Source organism: Mustela erminea, chromosome 6 (assembly GCF_009829155.1).
Source record: "Mustela erminea isolate mMusErm1 chromosome 6, mMusErm1.Pri, whole genome shotgun sequence".
NCBI lineage: Eukaryota > Metazoa > Chordata > Mammalia > Carnivora > Mustelidae > Mustela > Mustela erminea.
Window position 1 is genome coordinate 72,729,952 of NC_045619.1, and position 14,535 is coordinate 72,744,486.

The 14,535-nt window shown below is 35.8% G+C and overlaps 1 protein-coding gene across 1 annotated transcript in view; it reads right to left on the minus strand.

Moving 5' to 3' along the window:
- The window catches only part of AMN1 (antagonist of mitotic exit network 1 homolog), a 122,293-nt gene that overhangs the window by 28,492 nt on the left and 79,266 nt on the right, over positions 1–14,535 (minus strand). The window contains exons 5-6 of the mRNA XM_032347719.1: positions 5,543–5,675; positions 1,704–1,848 (exon numbers count right to left, since the gene is read on the minus strand). Coding sequence (XP_032203610.1) covers positions 1,704–1,848; positions 5,543–5,675 — 278 coding nt within the window. The remainder of the gene's footprint in view (positions 1–1,703; positions 1,849–5,542; positions 5,676–14,535) is intronic.

Below are 14,535 nucleotides of genomic sequence, written 5' to 3' on the forward strand. Positions count from 1 at the left end.
TCATCATTAAAACTTTCTTGGAATATTTTAGGAATTCTCTACATACGCTGTAGTATATCATTGAGAATATCTGCGGAGTGGCAAGCCTTTATTGACAACTAAATTTGCCTTTAGAAAATAGCCAAAAGACATTCAGAATCAAATTAGATCATTAAATAATAGATGAATCTCCTTTTTATTAAAACAAAAGTTTTAAAGTAATAAAGTTAATTTTCTTGTGGAGTCTGAAGGGACATCAAAAGTTAAACTGCCCAAATGTCTTACGTGATTGTTTTCATGCTTATCCTTAGGGATCATACTTCCGCCTCTCCATTCTCTCTTCCCCTTTTGACATTTAAATCCAATTAAACTGATGTAAATACACCTTGGAGACGGGTACATGATAATGTGCCACAAAAATAAGAGTATTTTTTGTGAGGCATTATTTGTGTAAACATTTAGAAACTTAAGCTTCTTTGTAGTATTAAGAATAGCCTAACTGGCTAACCAAGATGATCTCAAAATACAACCAACTACTCACAAAACTTCCCAGAAACCTAGCTAGTCAAATAAGCTCCTCTTTTTTTAAAGGATTATTTATTTATTTGAGAGAGAAAGAGAGAGATTGAGAGAACTAGTGGGAGGAGGAGCAGAGGGAGAAGCAGACTCCCTGTGGAGAAGGGAGCCCAACACAGGACTCAATCCCAAGACCCTGAGATCATGGGATCATGACTTAGGCCAACACAGATGCTTAACTGACTCAGCCACCAGGTGCCCTAGTCCCTCTTTCTGATATTGAAGGAAAGGGTTAAAATCCTTTATTGATTTTAAAATCAATAGGGTAAAAATCCTCTAATTCATGTAATAATGACACTGAAAAATGTGGTTGAACTGGCTATAAAAACACTATGCGTTGTAGGGGATAAAAGGTAGCATAGGGAATATAGTCAATGGTGTTGTAATAGGGTTGTATGATGACAGATGGTAGTGCCATCTTAAAAAAACCCAACCCATAAAAACAAAAAACAAACTATCATTGAACAGACTGATAGGAGAGTGCCTAGAAAATTTAATCTGATGGTGATTTAAGTTTCTGTGGTAATTTTACATCAAGAAAGCCTTAACAAAGTATGAACTGGTAAACAGCAAATCAATTTCAAAGTGTTCTAAGCTCTCTTACATGGATGTCCATCCATGTTTACTCTAAATATGTTTCTCTCTCTCTCTTTTTTTTTTAAAAAGATTTACTTATTTACTTGAGAGAGAGTGTGAGAGAGAGCATGAGGGTTGGAGGGGGAGGGGCAGAGGGACCGGGAGAGAGAAACCCTAGGCAGAGGGCTCACTGAGCCTGGAGCTGAATGCCATGCCAGGCTCCATCCCATGATCCTGAGATCATGATCCTGAGCCAAAACCAAGAGTTGGATGCTTAACTGACTGCACTACCCAGGCGCCCCTACTTCGAATATGTTTAAATTATAAGTAGTGACTTAGTGTATCACTTAAATTCAGCAATGGTTGTAAGTTGGAATTCTAATTTGGATTCTTTATCTTAGCTTGAGTATTTCTATTGAATAGAAATATTCTATTCTATTGAATATTTCTATTTCTGCTTCTTTAACATTTTCATACTCACTTTTGACATATTCAGTACCCCTTTGTTGTTCCAAAATTATACTAGATGGTGAATAGTAATTTATCAATTTATTCAGTGTTAATAAACATACCTTTTGAAGTTATGGAAATCCTGTTTTCTTTTGAGGAACTTAAATTTAATTTCTTTAGTTTTCTGCAGTTACACAGGTGCAGGAGAGCAGTATCTGAAATATCACAGCTTCGCAAATCTAGAGTTTGGACTTCAGGGTGTAAAATCTGTAAAAAACACATGATTGCAAAAAATAAATTTTTCCTATAAATATAAAAGTTTGTTCCATATTTAGTGTTTTGGTGGTCATGACAGACAAATGGTGGATGGAAAATATAGCAAAGAATACAAAAACCTATCTGAGTGCAGATACATACATAAATCAGGAAAAAATACGCCCACTTTCAATTGGAGGTACGGTTTCTAGTGCTGCCACTTTACACATGGCTTTGATGAGATAGCTGGTACAGAGTAAGGACACACCAGATCTGAAAAGGATAATCAAGGTCACCACCTTGATAAGCATGTGCTTATCTTTTCCCAGTAGTTCTGTTATTAGAGATCCTAGCTATGTGCCTCTGCTCAGCAGGTATGAGTATATAGCCTCTATATACTGAACGGTTATAGGATGTGAGTATCACTTTTCTATTATATTTATGTCCTTCATTCTTATTGGGAGAGCGTACAAACAAATCTAGTATTACTGATTGTTTCCTTAAGGGCAAAAAACAGCAAATTGATTTCAAAGTGTTCTGAGCTCTCTTCCTGGGTTTTTCCTTCCTTCCTTCCTCGCTCCTTCCCTCCCTCTATCCCTTCCTTCCTTCCTCCCTCCCTCTCTCCTTTCCTCCCTTCTCTCCTATGTTCCTTCCTTCCCTCTTTTAGAATGAGGGGGTGGGAAGGGGCAGAGGAAGAAGAGAGAATCTTAAGCAGGCTGCTTTCTACTTTTTTCCATAGTAGAAATACCTTTACTTTTCTGAATAAAAGTAATAAAAGTACTAATGTAAAAGAATCAGACAATATTGAAAAGTTATAAAAATGGTAAAATAACTATTTCTATTTATTAAGCACTTACCAGGAAGGATACAAAAAGTGTGCTATGTACATTATGTCATTTAATATTCTCTCTCAAACACAGACCCCTCAGAGACTTTTTATAAATCTGGGAATTGAGGCCCCTGGAGCTTAAGTAGTAGAACAAAGTACATAGTCAAAAAAAAAAAAAAAAAGCAGAGCTAGGATTGAAAAACAGCTCTTTCTAATACCAATACCCAGAGAAAAACAGTATTAGTTCTGATTTTTTTTGAGTTAAAAAAAAATGAAAAATGGGATCAGATTATATGTACTTATAAGATGAGCACTTTTTACAAAAATGATTTATTGTGGTTGTATTCTGTTCCATTCTATGCACACACCATAACATATTACATGCATTCTACACTGACAAATGCTTCGGCTGAACATTTAGGCTGATTTAGAAAGCAATACAGTATAGTGATTAAGAACATGTCTTCTGGAGGCAGTCTGCCTGAGTTTGAACCCTATGAGTGTGATCAAGCTCTGGTTTTTGTATGTGTGTGTGTGGCCCTCAATGTCCTCATTATTAAAATGGGGATTATATTTTGTAAGAAGTAAAGGTGTCTTGCTTATAATATATATTATACGTAACTGTGAACTATTATTATAAATATTATGATAAGCATATATCATACGCTTTCCATATTTTCTTGGAATTAATGTCAGAAGTAAATTATAATTATATGAAGTGATGGAGTTGTTAAATAATCCTAATGTGATAATCATTTTGCAATGTATAAATGCATCAAATCATCATGTTATATTGTTTGCTTTAAACTTATACAATGTTATATGTCAGTTATATCCCAATAAAACTCAAAAAAATACTAGGACTAAAATTGTTGTAATAGTAACAGTAAGCACCTTTTTAGGACTTTTGATAGTTAATGGCAAGCTGTCCTCCTAAAAGGTTTTTGTTTTTGTTTTAATCAATTTATCCTTCAACTAATAGGAGATAAAAGTGACTATTGACCACACCACTGTCCACACTATTTTTTATTTTATTTTTTATTTTTTTTTTATTTTTTTTTTTTAAAGATTTTATTTATTTATTTGACAGACAGAGATTACAAGTAGGCAGAGAGGCAGGCAGAGAGAGGAGGAAGCAGGCTCTCCGCCGAGCAGAGAGCCCGATGCGGGGCTCGATCCCAGGACCCTGGGATCATGACCCGAGCCGAAGGCAGAGGCTTTAACCCACTGAGCCACCCAGGCGCCGCCTGTCCACACTATTTTTTATTACTACTTTTTATTACTATTTTTTTAAGTCTGCCAAACTGAAAGAAACTGTGACTTTTACTACTAATTAGGTTAAATTTCCTTTTATATGTTAATAGGGATTTATAGATTTTCCTTTGAGTATTTCCTAATTCTTTTGTTTTAGTATTTGTTTTGATTATAGGGATTTTTTTTAATTGTCAAGATAACAAACCTGTGGAATTGCATGTGTATTGCAAATTTTTTCCTACTTTGTTACTTGATTTTGCTTCTTTTTTTTTCTTCTAGCTATAAGGAAGTTCATATTGTTAGGTAATCAAATCCATCAATTTTTTTCTTCTTGGTTTCTAACTCTGGTGTCATATTTAGAAAGGTCTCCTCCAGCCAACTATAAAAAGATTTAGGAAATATTTCAAAGAGAGCCATCCAATGATGCATGCAACTTTGTAATGGATGTTAGATCTGGCTTTTTGAATAATTTCATAAGTAGGACTTGTAAGGATGGAGAACAAGGGAGAGCACCAAATAAATCATATTTGGTTTTTTCTATGTCATTCATTCCTTAGCCCTTTTCTATTCAGGTAAAATTAGGGCTGGTTGTTTGTTTGTTTTCAGGTAAAATTAGGTTTAAATGAATATTAAGGATTGCCATAAAACAAAAATCTAAGCTACTGCAATATAGGTTAATAGGTGAGAACAAAATGCGGATGGTGGGGAAGTGAAGAAAACCACCAGTTTTCTGTAGTGTCATAATGATTATTCTGTGGACCACACACAAACTAAATACATCCACAGAACCATTAACAGTAAGAACCTGGGGATATTATTCTACCTCGATAGAGCTAAGCAGACAACAACACTAAAATGTCTATGTTCCAGTGCAAGCTAAATGAAGAAAACAAAGCATTACAGATACCTCGGGTTAATGTTAAAAGAAACACTAATGGCACATCTAACTGCAATTACAATGTTACAGGGACAGTCATGTGCTAGAGTGCTATCATCAGATTCCTTTTGATAACAGACTTTGGGCAGAATGTGTAGTAAAGTCAGCAACTGGTTAGAACCAGAGTTTCTGTAGTAGATAAGTGTAGCGTAGACTAGAGTTTTGGCAGACAGTGATGATGGCTGCAAACCCATTTTACAGTTAAGAGAACTGAGGCTCAATGTCAGAAAGAGTGGCTAAGCTAGGATTTCAGTTCAGGTTAGAAGGCCTTACTATACTTACTGCCTTATAGAATAGCCAATTAGCCAAGCTTAGTTGGCTATCTGGAGGGGAAAAAAAGAACCCCAATATTTTGTTATATTTTAAACTTATTACTGAGCCTACTATATGTCATTGTTCCAAAAATCTGAAACCACATCTAAACAGTAAAATGTAATATGCTTGCTTTGCAATTTTACATACTCTTTTTTTAAAAAATTTTTAGAAGATTTTATTTTTATTTATTTGACAGAGATCACAAGTAGGCAGAGAGGCAGGCAGAGAGAGAGGGGGAAGCAGGCTCCCCACTGAGCAGAGAGCCCAATTCAGGGCTCAGTCCCAGGACCCCGGGATCATGACACGAGCTGAAGGCAGAGGCTTTAATCCACTGAGCCACCGAGGTGCCCCACAATTTTACATAATCTTACCTCACTTATATTTGAATCTGTTATCTGCCCCTGGATACTCATTATTTTAATCAGTCTATCTTTTATGTTTGGAGGCAGAGGCTTAATGTCTGTGATATATCTGGAAATGTTCTTCATGAAGCACCACAGGCATCTGAAATACAAATGCAGTACAGTAAATTACATGGTATTGGTACCAATTCCAAATATTTATGCTCTTTGCTTGCACTCAGACCTTTCATAAACTGGGTGTACATTTGTATCAGTATTTACAACTAAAGCTTGCTAAGATTCGAAAGTCCAGCATGAGCTCTGTTAGGCTTTGAGGTTCTTCCTTTACATTTTTTTCTCAGCATACCTCATTTACTAAAAAGCATTCTAAATGACAAAAAAAATCACAAAATTTAATTTAATTTAATTTTAAAAAATTAAAGTAAAACTGCAAAAAAAATGACAAAAAAAGTTTTTCCTTAGTCAGTATAATTCCTAAGACACAGTTACTACCAAGACTAGTTACAGATTAGTAACCAACCAATATGTAATTAGTAACCAATTAAGTATTAGTAACCAAGATCAGTTACATATTCCAAAATAAATATTGAACAAGGGCCTCCTGATTGACAACTTTTATCTATCTAGCAAAGTTTTCACTATTTTTCTTAAAAATTATGTGTATAATGAAACGATGAAAGAACTACAACTGCAAAGATTGCACAAATAGTACACATCATAGAGATAACAAACTTAGTGCCAGGATTGTGTATGTATAAAGAAGAGTTACCAGAGCAGGCAATAATCAAGGCCCATCTGACCCACACATCCCCTATGTAGCCTGAAATTCCAACTATCTGAGAAAATCATACTTTAAACAAACATAAATTTTCCTTAAATCTCTGACTACAAATACCTCCAATGATATAACTTGACATTCATTAATGTCCCTCTCCTATCCTTCCCCATTCCATTAGATTATTCCTCCCACTAATGTCTGGTGTATATTATTTTTTTGTGCTTTCACACATATGCGTGTGTGCACACACACACAACACAAGCACATTTAAAGAGATGGGGGGAATCACTGTTACCTAAAATGGCCTCACTGTATACTCACTTTTCTATACCCTCTTTCACTCAATGTCTTACAGAATTCTTCAGGGTACCAAGTATAGTTTTAGTGCTCCCTTAATGGCTATATAATATTTCACAGCATGGAGGATTTATTTAGTTATTCTATTTATGAACATTCCACTGTTTCTAGGACATGTTAACATATGTTGTCAAATTGTTTTCTAGAAAGCCAGTGACACTTCATATTTCTATCAGCAGTACTAGAGTATTGTATTCCTCCATATCCATCAAGCAACAGGTCATTTTATTTATTTTTCCATTTATTTTTCCATTTATTTTCATTGTCTTCATTTCCCAGTCCCACCTCCCACCACTCCAGGAATCCATTCTAATGTCTAGTGTGTACCCTTTTGTTGTATGTGTCTTTTTAACATGCTTGTTGTATGTATTTCTAATTTATATATCTGACATTTGTCATAGATTTGTTTAGTTTTCACTCACCAGTGTTTTTAAGATCTACATACTCTTTTTTAAAAAGATTTTATTTATTTATTTGAGAGAGAGAGAGAGAAAGCACAAGCAGAGGGGAGAGGGAGAAGCAGGCTCCCCAAAGAGCAGGGAGCCCAACATGGGGCTTGATCCCAGGACCCTGGGATCATGACCCAAGCTGAAGGCAGATGCCCACCTAGGGCAGATGCCCACCTAGGGCAGATGCCCTAGGTGGCAGAGCCACCTAGGTGCCCCTAGATCTTCATACTCTTAAATATTGGAAGATCCCATGTGTGAAAAGTGGTATCTTTTATTACTTTAATTTGCATTCCTCTAATTACTAGTAAATTTGACATCTTTTTATGAACTTGTTGGTTCTTTAGATATGCTTTTCTTTAAACTGTCTATTCATATCCTTTGCCTATTTTGCTATTTTTTTACTTAAACTTGAACAGGTTGTTTTTGTGGCTAAATATATGACTGAATTTGTATTTGTTCCATAAGTATTCAGAGAATATATGTTCTCAGAGAGATGTAATGTTCTAGTATATCATGTATGTCTAGAAATATCTCTCCATATAAGTATATTTATATGCACACAAATATGTGAATATATATGATTGTTTGATAGTATTAACTAATTCTTCAGTTATTTTTTTACTAAATTAGCAGAATTCTTTTTTTTTAAAGATTTTATTAATTTAATTTAGGGAGAGAAAAAGAGAACATGAGCAGAGGGAAGGAGCCGAGGGGGAGGAAGAGGGAGAGAATCTCCATCAGACTCTGCACTGAGCATAGAGCCTGACAGAGGGCTCAGTCTCACGACCCTGAGATCATGACCTGAGCTGAAACCAGGAGTCAGAAACTTAACTGACTGACCCACCCAGGTACCCCTAAATTTGTAGAAATCTTAATTTACAATACTTATATTTTGAAATCAAGTTTTACTTTCATTTACTTGAGTTTTTGCTTTTTGTACATTATTGTTTTATAATGAGAATTTCAAAAATACATAAAAATAAAATAGGATGATATAAAATCCCTGCACCATAAGTCTAGAATTTTAAAATTTATTATTTATCATATTGTGTCAGATACCTTTCTTAAGACATAAAACATTTCACACTTGATTTTAGCCAAATGGCTGAAAAGTTATGACATAAAACATTTCAGATAAAAATAAAGCTTCCTTTGCACAACTATATACGTTTCCTCTTTATCTCCTTTTGCAGATGCAACCACTAGCATGAAGTTTTTAAAAACAGCTTGTGTCCATGATTTTATTTTTACTACTACAGTATATATGCATAAATGCGACTACTGTTTTCTGTATTTGCAAAATGTAGTGTATTAAGTTTCCTACCATGGCTGAAATTGTCAACTGTCCTCGTAAGTGACAATTTTCCTTTTCATAAGACTTGGGTACTAGTTGCAAATTCATGATCATTATAATTTCTTGGGCAATATTCCTTTTATCATTAAGTAATATCTCTATCCATATTATTTTTCACATCAGATTGTATTCAGTCCAGTTTTAAAGTTGTTCTATATTTCTTTGGCTTCTTTTTCTAACTTTTTAAAAAGGTTTTATTTATTCATTTGAGAGAGAGAGCATGAGAAGGCAGAGGGAGAGCAAGAAGCAGACACCCCACTGAGCAGGGAGCCTCATGCTGTGCTCAATCCCAAAACCCTGGGGTCATGACCTGACCTGAAGGCAGATGCTTAAACAACTGAGTCACCCAGGTGCCCCTCTTTTGCTGACATGTTTATAAGACTTGCAGCACCTGGGTGGCTCAGTGGTTTAAAGCCCTGCCTTCAGCTCAGGTCATGATCCCAGGGTCCTGGTATCAAGCCCTGCATTGGGCTCTCTGCTCAGTGGGGAGACTGCTTCCCCCTCTCTCTCTGCCTGCCTCTCTCCCTTCTTGTGATCTCTGTCTGTCAAATAAAAAATTAAAATAATTACAATAAAAAATATAAGACTCATCTGCATTAAAGATAGCTATAATTTGTTCATTTTAATTTTCCATTTGTCCATGTCCATTTTCAATGCAGCCTACTATTCCATTGTTTGAACACTACAATTTATCTTTTTCTATTGTTGATGAACAGTTAGATGGTTTATAATTTACTATTATGAATAATAGTTATATGAGTACTCTTGGACAGGTCTTTTGTTGCATGTGTGCCTGTTTTTTGATCAAGTATATATCCAGGCATAGAACTACTTGCTGATAAGGTATGTATATATTTAGCTAAATGCCAAATAGTTTTCTGAAGTGACTGTACTGATTCCTGGAAACCGTATCCTTGCCAACACTTGGCATTGTCAGTCCTTTTAATTTTAGCCAATTTATGAATATATGGTAGCAATGTAATGTGACTTTAAGTTTCAGTGTCTTATTATTAATTAAATTGAGCATGTTTTCATTTCCTTATTGTTCCTTTGGATAATCTCTTGAGGAGTATCTGTTCAAGTATCCTGCTTAGTTTTCTTTTGGGTCTGTGTTTTACTTACGATATGCAGGAGTTCCTCTTACATTCTGGATATGAGCTTTCTGTAGGTTATATATGTTACAAATATATTCTTCCATTCTGTGGATTGCCTTTTTATTCTCTTAATCATGTCTTATTGTTGAAGAGGAGTATAATCTAATGCAGTCCAATATATTAATATTTCCTTTATGGCAAGTTTCTTTTGGGTTCTCTTTATGAACTCTTTCACTGCCCAAAGTTCATAAAGATATTCTGCAATGCTTTCATCTAGAAAAAAAATCACTAAGTGGGGTGCCTGGGTGGCTCAGTCATTGGACATCTGCCTTCGGCTCAGGTCAAGATCTTAAGGTCCTAAGATAGAGCCCTGCATCAGTCTCCCTGCTCAGTGGAAAACCTGCTTCTCTTTCACCTACTCCCCCTGCTTGTGTTCCCTCTCTCACTCTGTCTCTGTCAAATAAATAAAATCTTCAAAAAAAAAAAATTCACTGAATATATTGTTTTACCATTCACTTAAAAAGCATTTTTTTTTCTTTTTAGCAGTCAAGAATACTATATCTAGCTATACTATATCTAGGCTATCATTAAAAATAGAAGGAGAGATAAAAAGCTTCCAGGACAAACAAAAACTGAAAGAATTTGCAAACACCAAACCAGCTCTACAGGAAATATTGAAAGGGGTCCTCTAAGCAAAGAGAGAGCCTAAAAGTAGTAGATCAGAAAGGAACAAAGACAATATACAGTAACAGTCACCTTACAGGCAATACAAAGGCACTAAATTCATACCTCTCAATAGTTACCCTGAATGTTAATGGGCTAAATACCCCAATCAAAACACACAGGGTATCAGAATGGATAAAAAAAACAAAGCCCATCAATATGCTGCCTACAAGAAACTTATTTTAGACCCGAACACGCCTCCAGATTTAAAGTGAGCAGGTGGAAAACAATTTACCATGCTAATGGACATCCGAAGAAAGCTGGGGTGGCAATCCTTGTATCAGATCAATTAGATTTTAAGCCAAAGACTATAATAAGAGATGAGGAAGGACACTATATCATCCTCAAAGGGTCTGTCCAACAAGAAGATCTAACAATTTTAAATATCTATGTCCCTAACGTGGGAGCAGCTAACTATATAAACCAATTAAAAACAAAATCAAAGAAATACATCAACAATAATACAACAATAGTAGGGGACTTTAACACTCCCCTCACTGAAATGGACAGATCATCCAAGCAAAAGATCAACAAGGAAATAAAGGCCTCAAATGAAACACTGGACAGAAGGACATCGCAGATATATTCAGAACATTCCATCCCAAAGCAACAGAATACACATTCTTCTCTAGTACACATGGAACATTCTCCATAACAGATCACATCCTGGGTCATAAATCGGGTCTCAACCAGTATCAAAAGATTGGGATCATTTCCTGCATATTTTCAGACCACAATGGCTCTGAAGCTAGAACTCAATCACAAGAGGAAATTTGGAAAGAACAGAAATACATGGAGACTAAAGAGCATCCTTCTAAAGAATGAATGGGTCAACCAGGAAATTAAAGAAGAATTTAAAAAATTCATGGAAACAAATGATAATGAAAACACAACAGTTCAAAAATCTGTGGGACACAGCAAAGGCAGTCCTGAGAGGAAAATATATAGCAGTACAAGCATTTCTCAAGAAACAAGAAAGATCTCAACTACACAACCTAACCCTACACCTACAGGAGCTGGAGAAAGAACAACCAAGAAAGCCTAAACCCAGCAGAAGAAGAGAAATAATAAAGATCAGAGCAGAAATAAATGAAATAAAAACCAAAAAAACAATAGAAACAATAGAACAAATCACCAAAATTATGAGGTGGTTCATTGAAAGAATTAATAAGATTGATAAACCCCTGACCAGACTTATTAAAAAGAAAAAAGACCCAAATAAATAAAATCATGAATGAAAGAGGAGAAATCACAACCAACAGCAAATAAATACAAAAAATTATAAGAACATACTATGAGCAACTCTACGCCAACAAATTTGACAATCTGGAAGAAATGGATGCATTCCTAGAGACATATAAACTACCACAACTGAACCAGGAAGAAATAGAAAACCTGAACAGACCCATAACCAGTAAGGAGATTGAAGCAGTCATCAAAAATCTCCAAACAAAAAATAATAATAATAATAATGAAAATTAAAGAATAAAAATTTTTTTAAAAATCTCCAAACAAACAAAGGCCCAGGACCAGGCGGCTTCCCAAGGAATTCTACCAAACATTTAAAGAAGAATTAAATCCTATTCTCTTGAAACTGTTCCAAAAAATAGAAATGGAAGGAAAACTTCCAAACTCATTTTATGAAGCCAGCATCACCTTGATCCCAAAACCAGACAAGGATCCCATCAAAAAAGAGAATTACAGACCAATATCCTTGATGAATACAGATGTAAAAATTCTCACCAAAACACTAACCAATAGGATTCAACAGTATATTAAAAGGATTATTCACCATGACAAAGTGGGATTTATTCCAGGGCTGCAAGGTTGGTTCGACATCTGCAAATCAATCAATGTGATACAACACATCAATAAAAGAAAGAACAAGAACCATATGATACTCTCAATATATGCTGAAAAAGCATTAAATAAAGTACAGCATCCCTTTCCTGATCAAAACTCTTCAAAGTGTAGGGATAAGAGGGCACATACCTCAATATCATCAAAGCCATCTATGAAAAACCCACTGTGAATATCATTCTCAATGGAGAAAAACAGAGCTTTTCGGCTAAGGTCAGGAACACGGCAGGGATGTCCATTATCACTACTGCTATTCAACATACTACTAGAAGTCCTAGCCTCAGGAATAAGACAACAAAAAGAAATTAAAGGCATCCAAATCGGCAAAGAGGTCAAACTATCACTCTTCGCAGATGATATGATACTCTATGTAGAAAATCCAAAAGACTCCACTCCAAAACTGCTAGAACTTGTACAGGAATTTAGTAAAGTGTCACGATATAAAATCAATGGACGGAAATCAGTTGCATTTATTTCCACCAACAACAGGACAGAAGAAAGAGAAATTAAGGAGTCAATCCCATTTACAATTGCACCCAAAACCATAAGATACTTAAGAATAAACCTAACCAAAGAGGCTAAGAATCTATATTCAGAAAACTATAAAGTACTCATGAAAGAAATTGAGGAAGACACAAAGGAATGGAAAAATGTTCCATGCTCCTGGATTGGAAGAACAAATAGTGTGAAAATGTCTATGTTACCTAAAGCAATCTACACATTTAATGCAATACTTATCAAAATCCCACCCATTTTTTTCAAAGAAAAGGAACAAATAATCCTAAAATTTATATGGAACCAAAAAAGACCTCGAATAGCCAAAGGGATATTGAAAAAGAAAGCCAAAGTTGGTGGCATCACAATTCCAGACTCAAGCTCTATTACAAAGCTATCATCATCAAGACAGCATGGTACTGGCAAAAAAAAAAACAGACACATAGATCAATGGAACAGAATAGAGATCCCAGAAATAGACCCTCAACTCTATGGTCAACTAATCTTCGACAAAGCAGGAAAAAATGTCCAATGTAAAAAGGATAACCTCTTCAATAAATGGTGTTGGGAAAATTGGACAGCCACATGCAGAAAAATGAAACTGGACCATTTCCTTACACCACACACAAAAATAGACTCAAAATGGATGAAGGACCTGAATGTGAGAAAGGAATCCATCAAAATCCTTGAGGAGAACACAGGCAGCTACCTCTTCGACCTCAGCCACAGCAACATCTTCCTAGGAACATCGCCAAAGGCAAGGGAAGCAAAGGGCAAAAATGAACTATTGGGATTTCATTAAGATCAAAAGCTTCTGCACAGCAAAGGAAACAGTTAACAAAACAAAAGACAACTGACAGAATGGGAGAAGATATTTGCAAACAACATATCAGATAAAGGGCTAGTGTCCAAAATCTATAAAGGACTTAGCAAACTTAACACCCAAAGAACAAATAATCCAATCAAGAAATGGGCTGAAGACATGAACAGATATTTCTGCAAAGAAGACATCCAGATGCCCAACAGACACATGAAAAAGTGCTCCACACCACTTGGCATCAGGGAAATACAAATCAAAACCACAATGAGATATCACCTCACACCAGTCAGAATGGCTCAAATTAACAAGTCAGGAAATGGCAGATGCGGAGAAGGGGAACCCTCCTACACTGTTGGTGGGAATGCAAGCTGGTGCAACCACTCTGGAAAACAGCATGGAGGTTCCTCCAAAAGTTGAAAATAGAACTACCCTATGACCCAGCAATTGCACTACTGCAATTGCAATACAAACGTAGTGATCCGAAGGGGCACGTGTACCCGAATGGTTATAGCAGCAATGTCCACAATAGCCAAACTATGGAAAGAACCTAGATGTCCATCAACAGATGAATGGATAAAGAAGAGGTGGTATATATACACAATGGAATACTATGCAGCCATAAAAGAAATGAAATCTTGCCATTTGTGACGACGTAGATGGAACTAGAGGGTTCATACTTAGTGAAATAAGTCAGTTAGAGAAAGACAATGATCATATGATCTCCCTGATATGAGGAAGTGGAGATGCAACATGGGGTGTTAGGGGGGTAGGAGAAGAATAAATGAAACAAGATGGGATCGGGAGGGAGACAAACCATAAGTGACTCTTAATCTCACAAAACAAACTGAGGGTTGCTGGGGGGAGGAGGGTTGGGCGAGGGGGATGGAGTTATGGACATTGGGGAGGGTATGTGCTATGGTGAGTGCTGTGAAGTGTGTAAACCTGGTGATTCACAGACCTGTACCCCTGGGGATAAACATACATTATATGTTTATAAAAAAATAAAAATAAGTAAATAAAAACATTTTTTAAATTAAGTATTCTCTATGCCTATTGTACGGCTCAATTCACA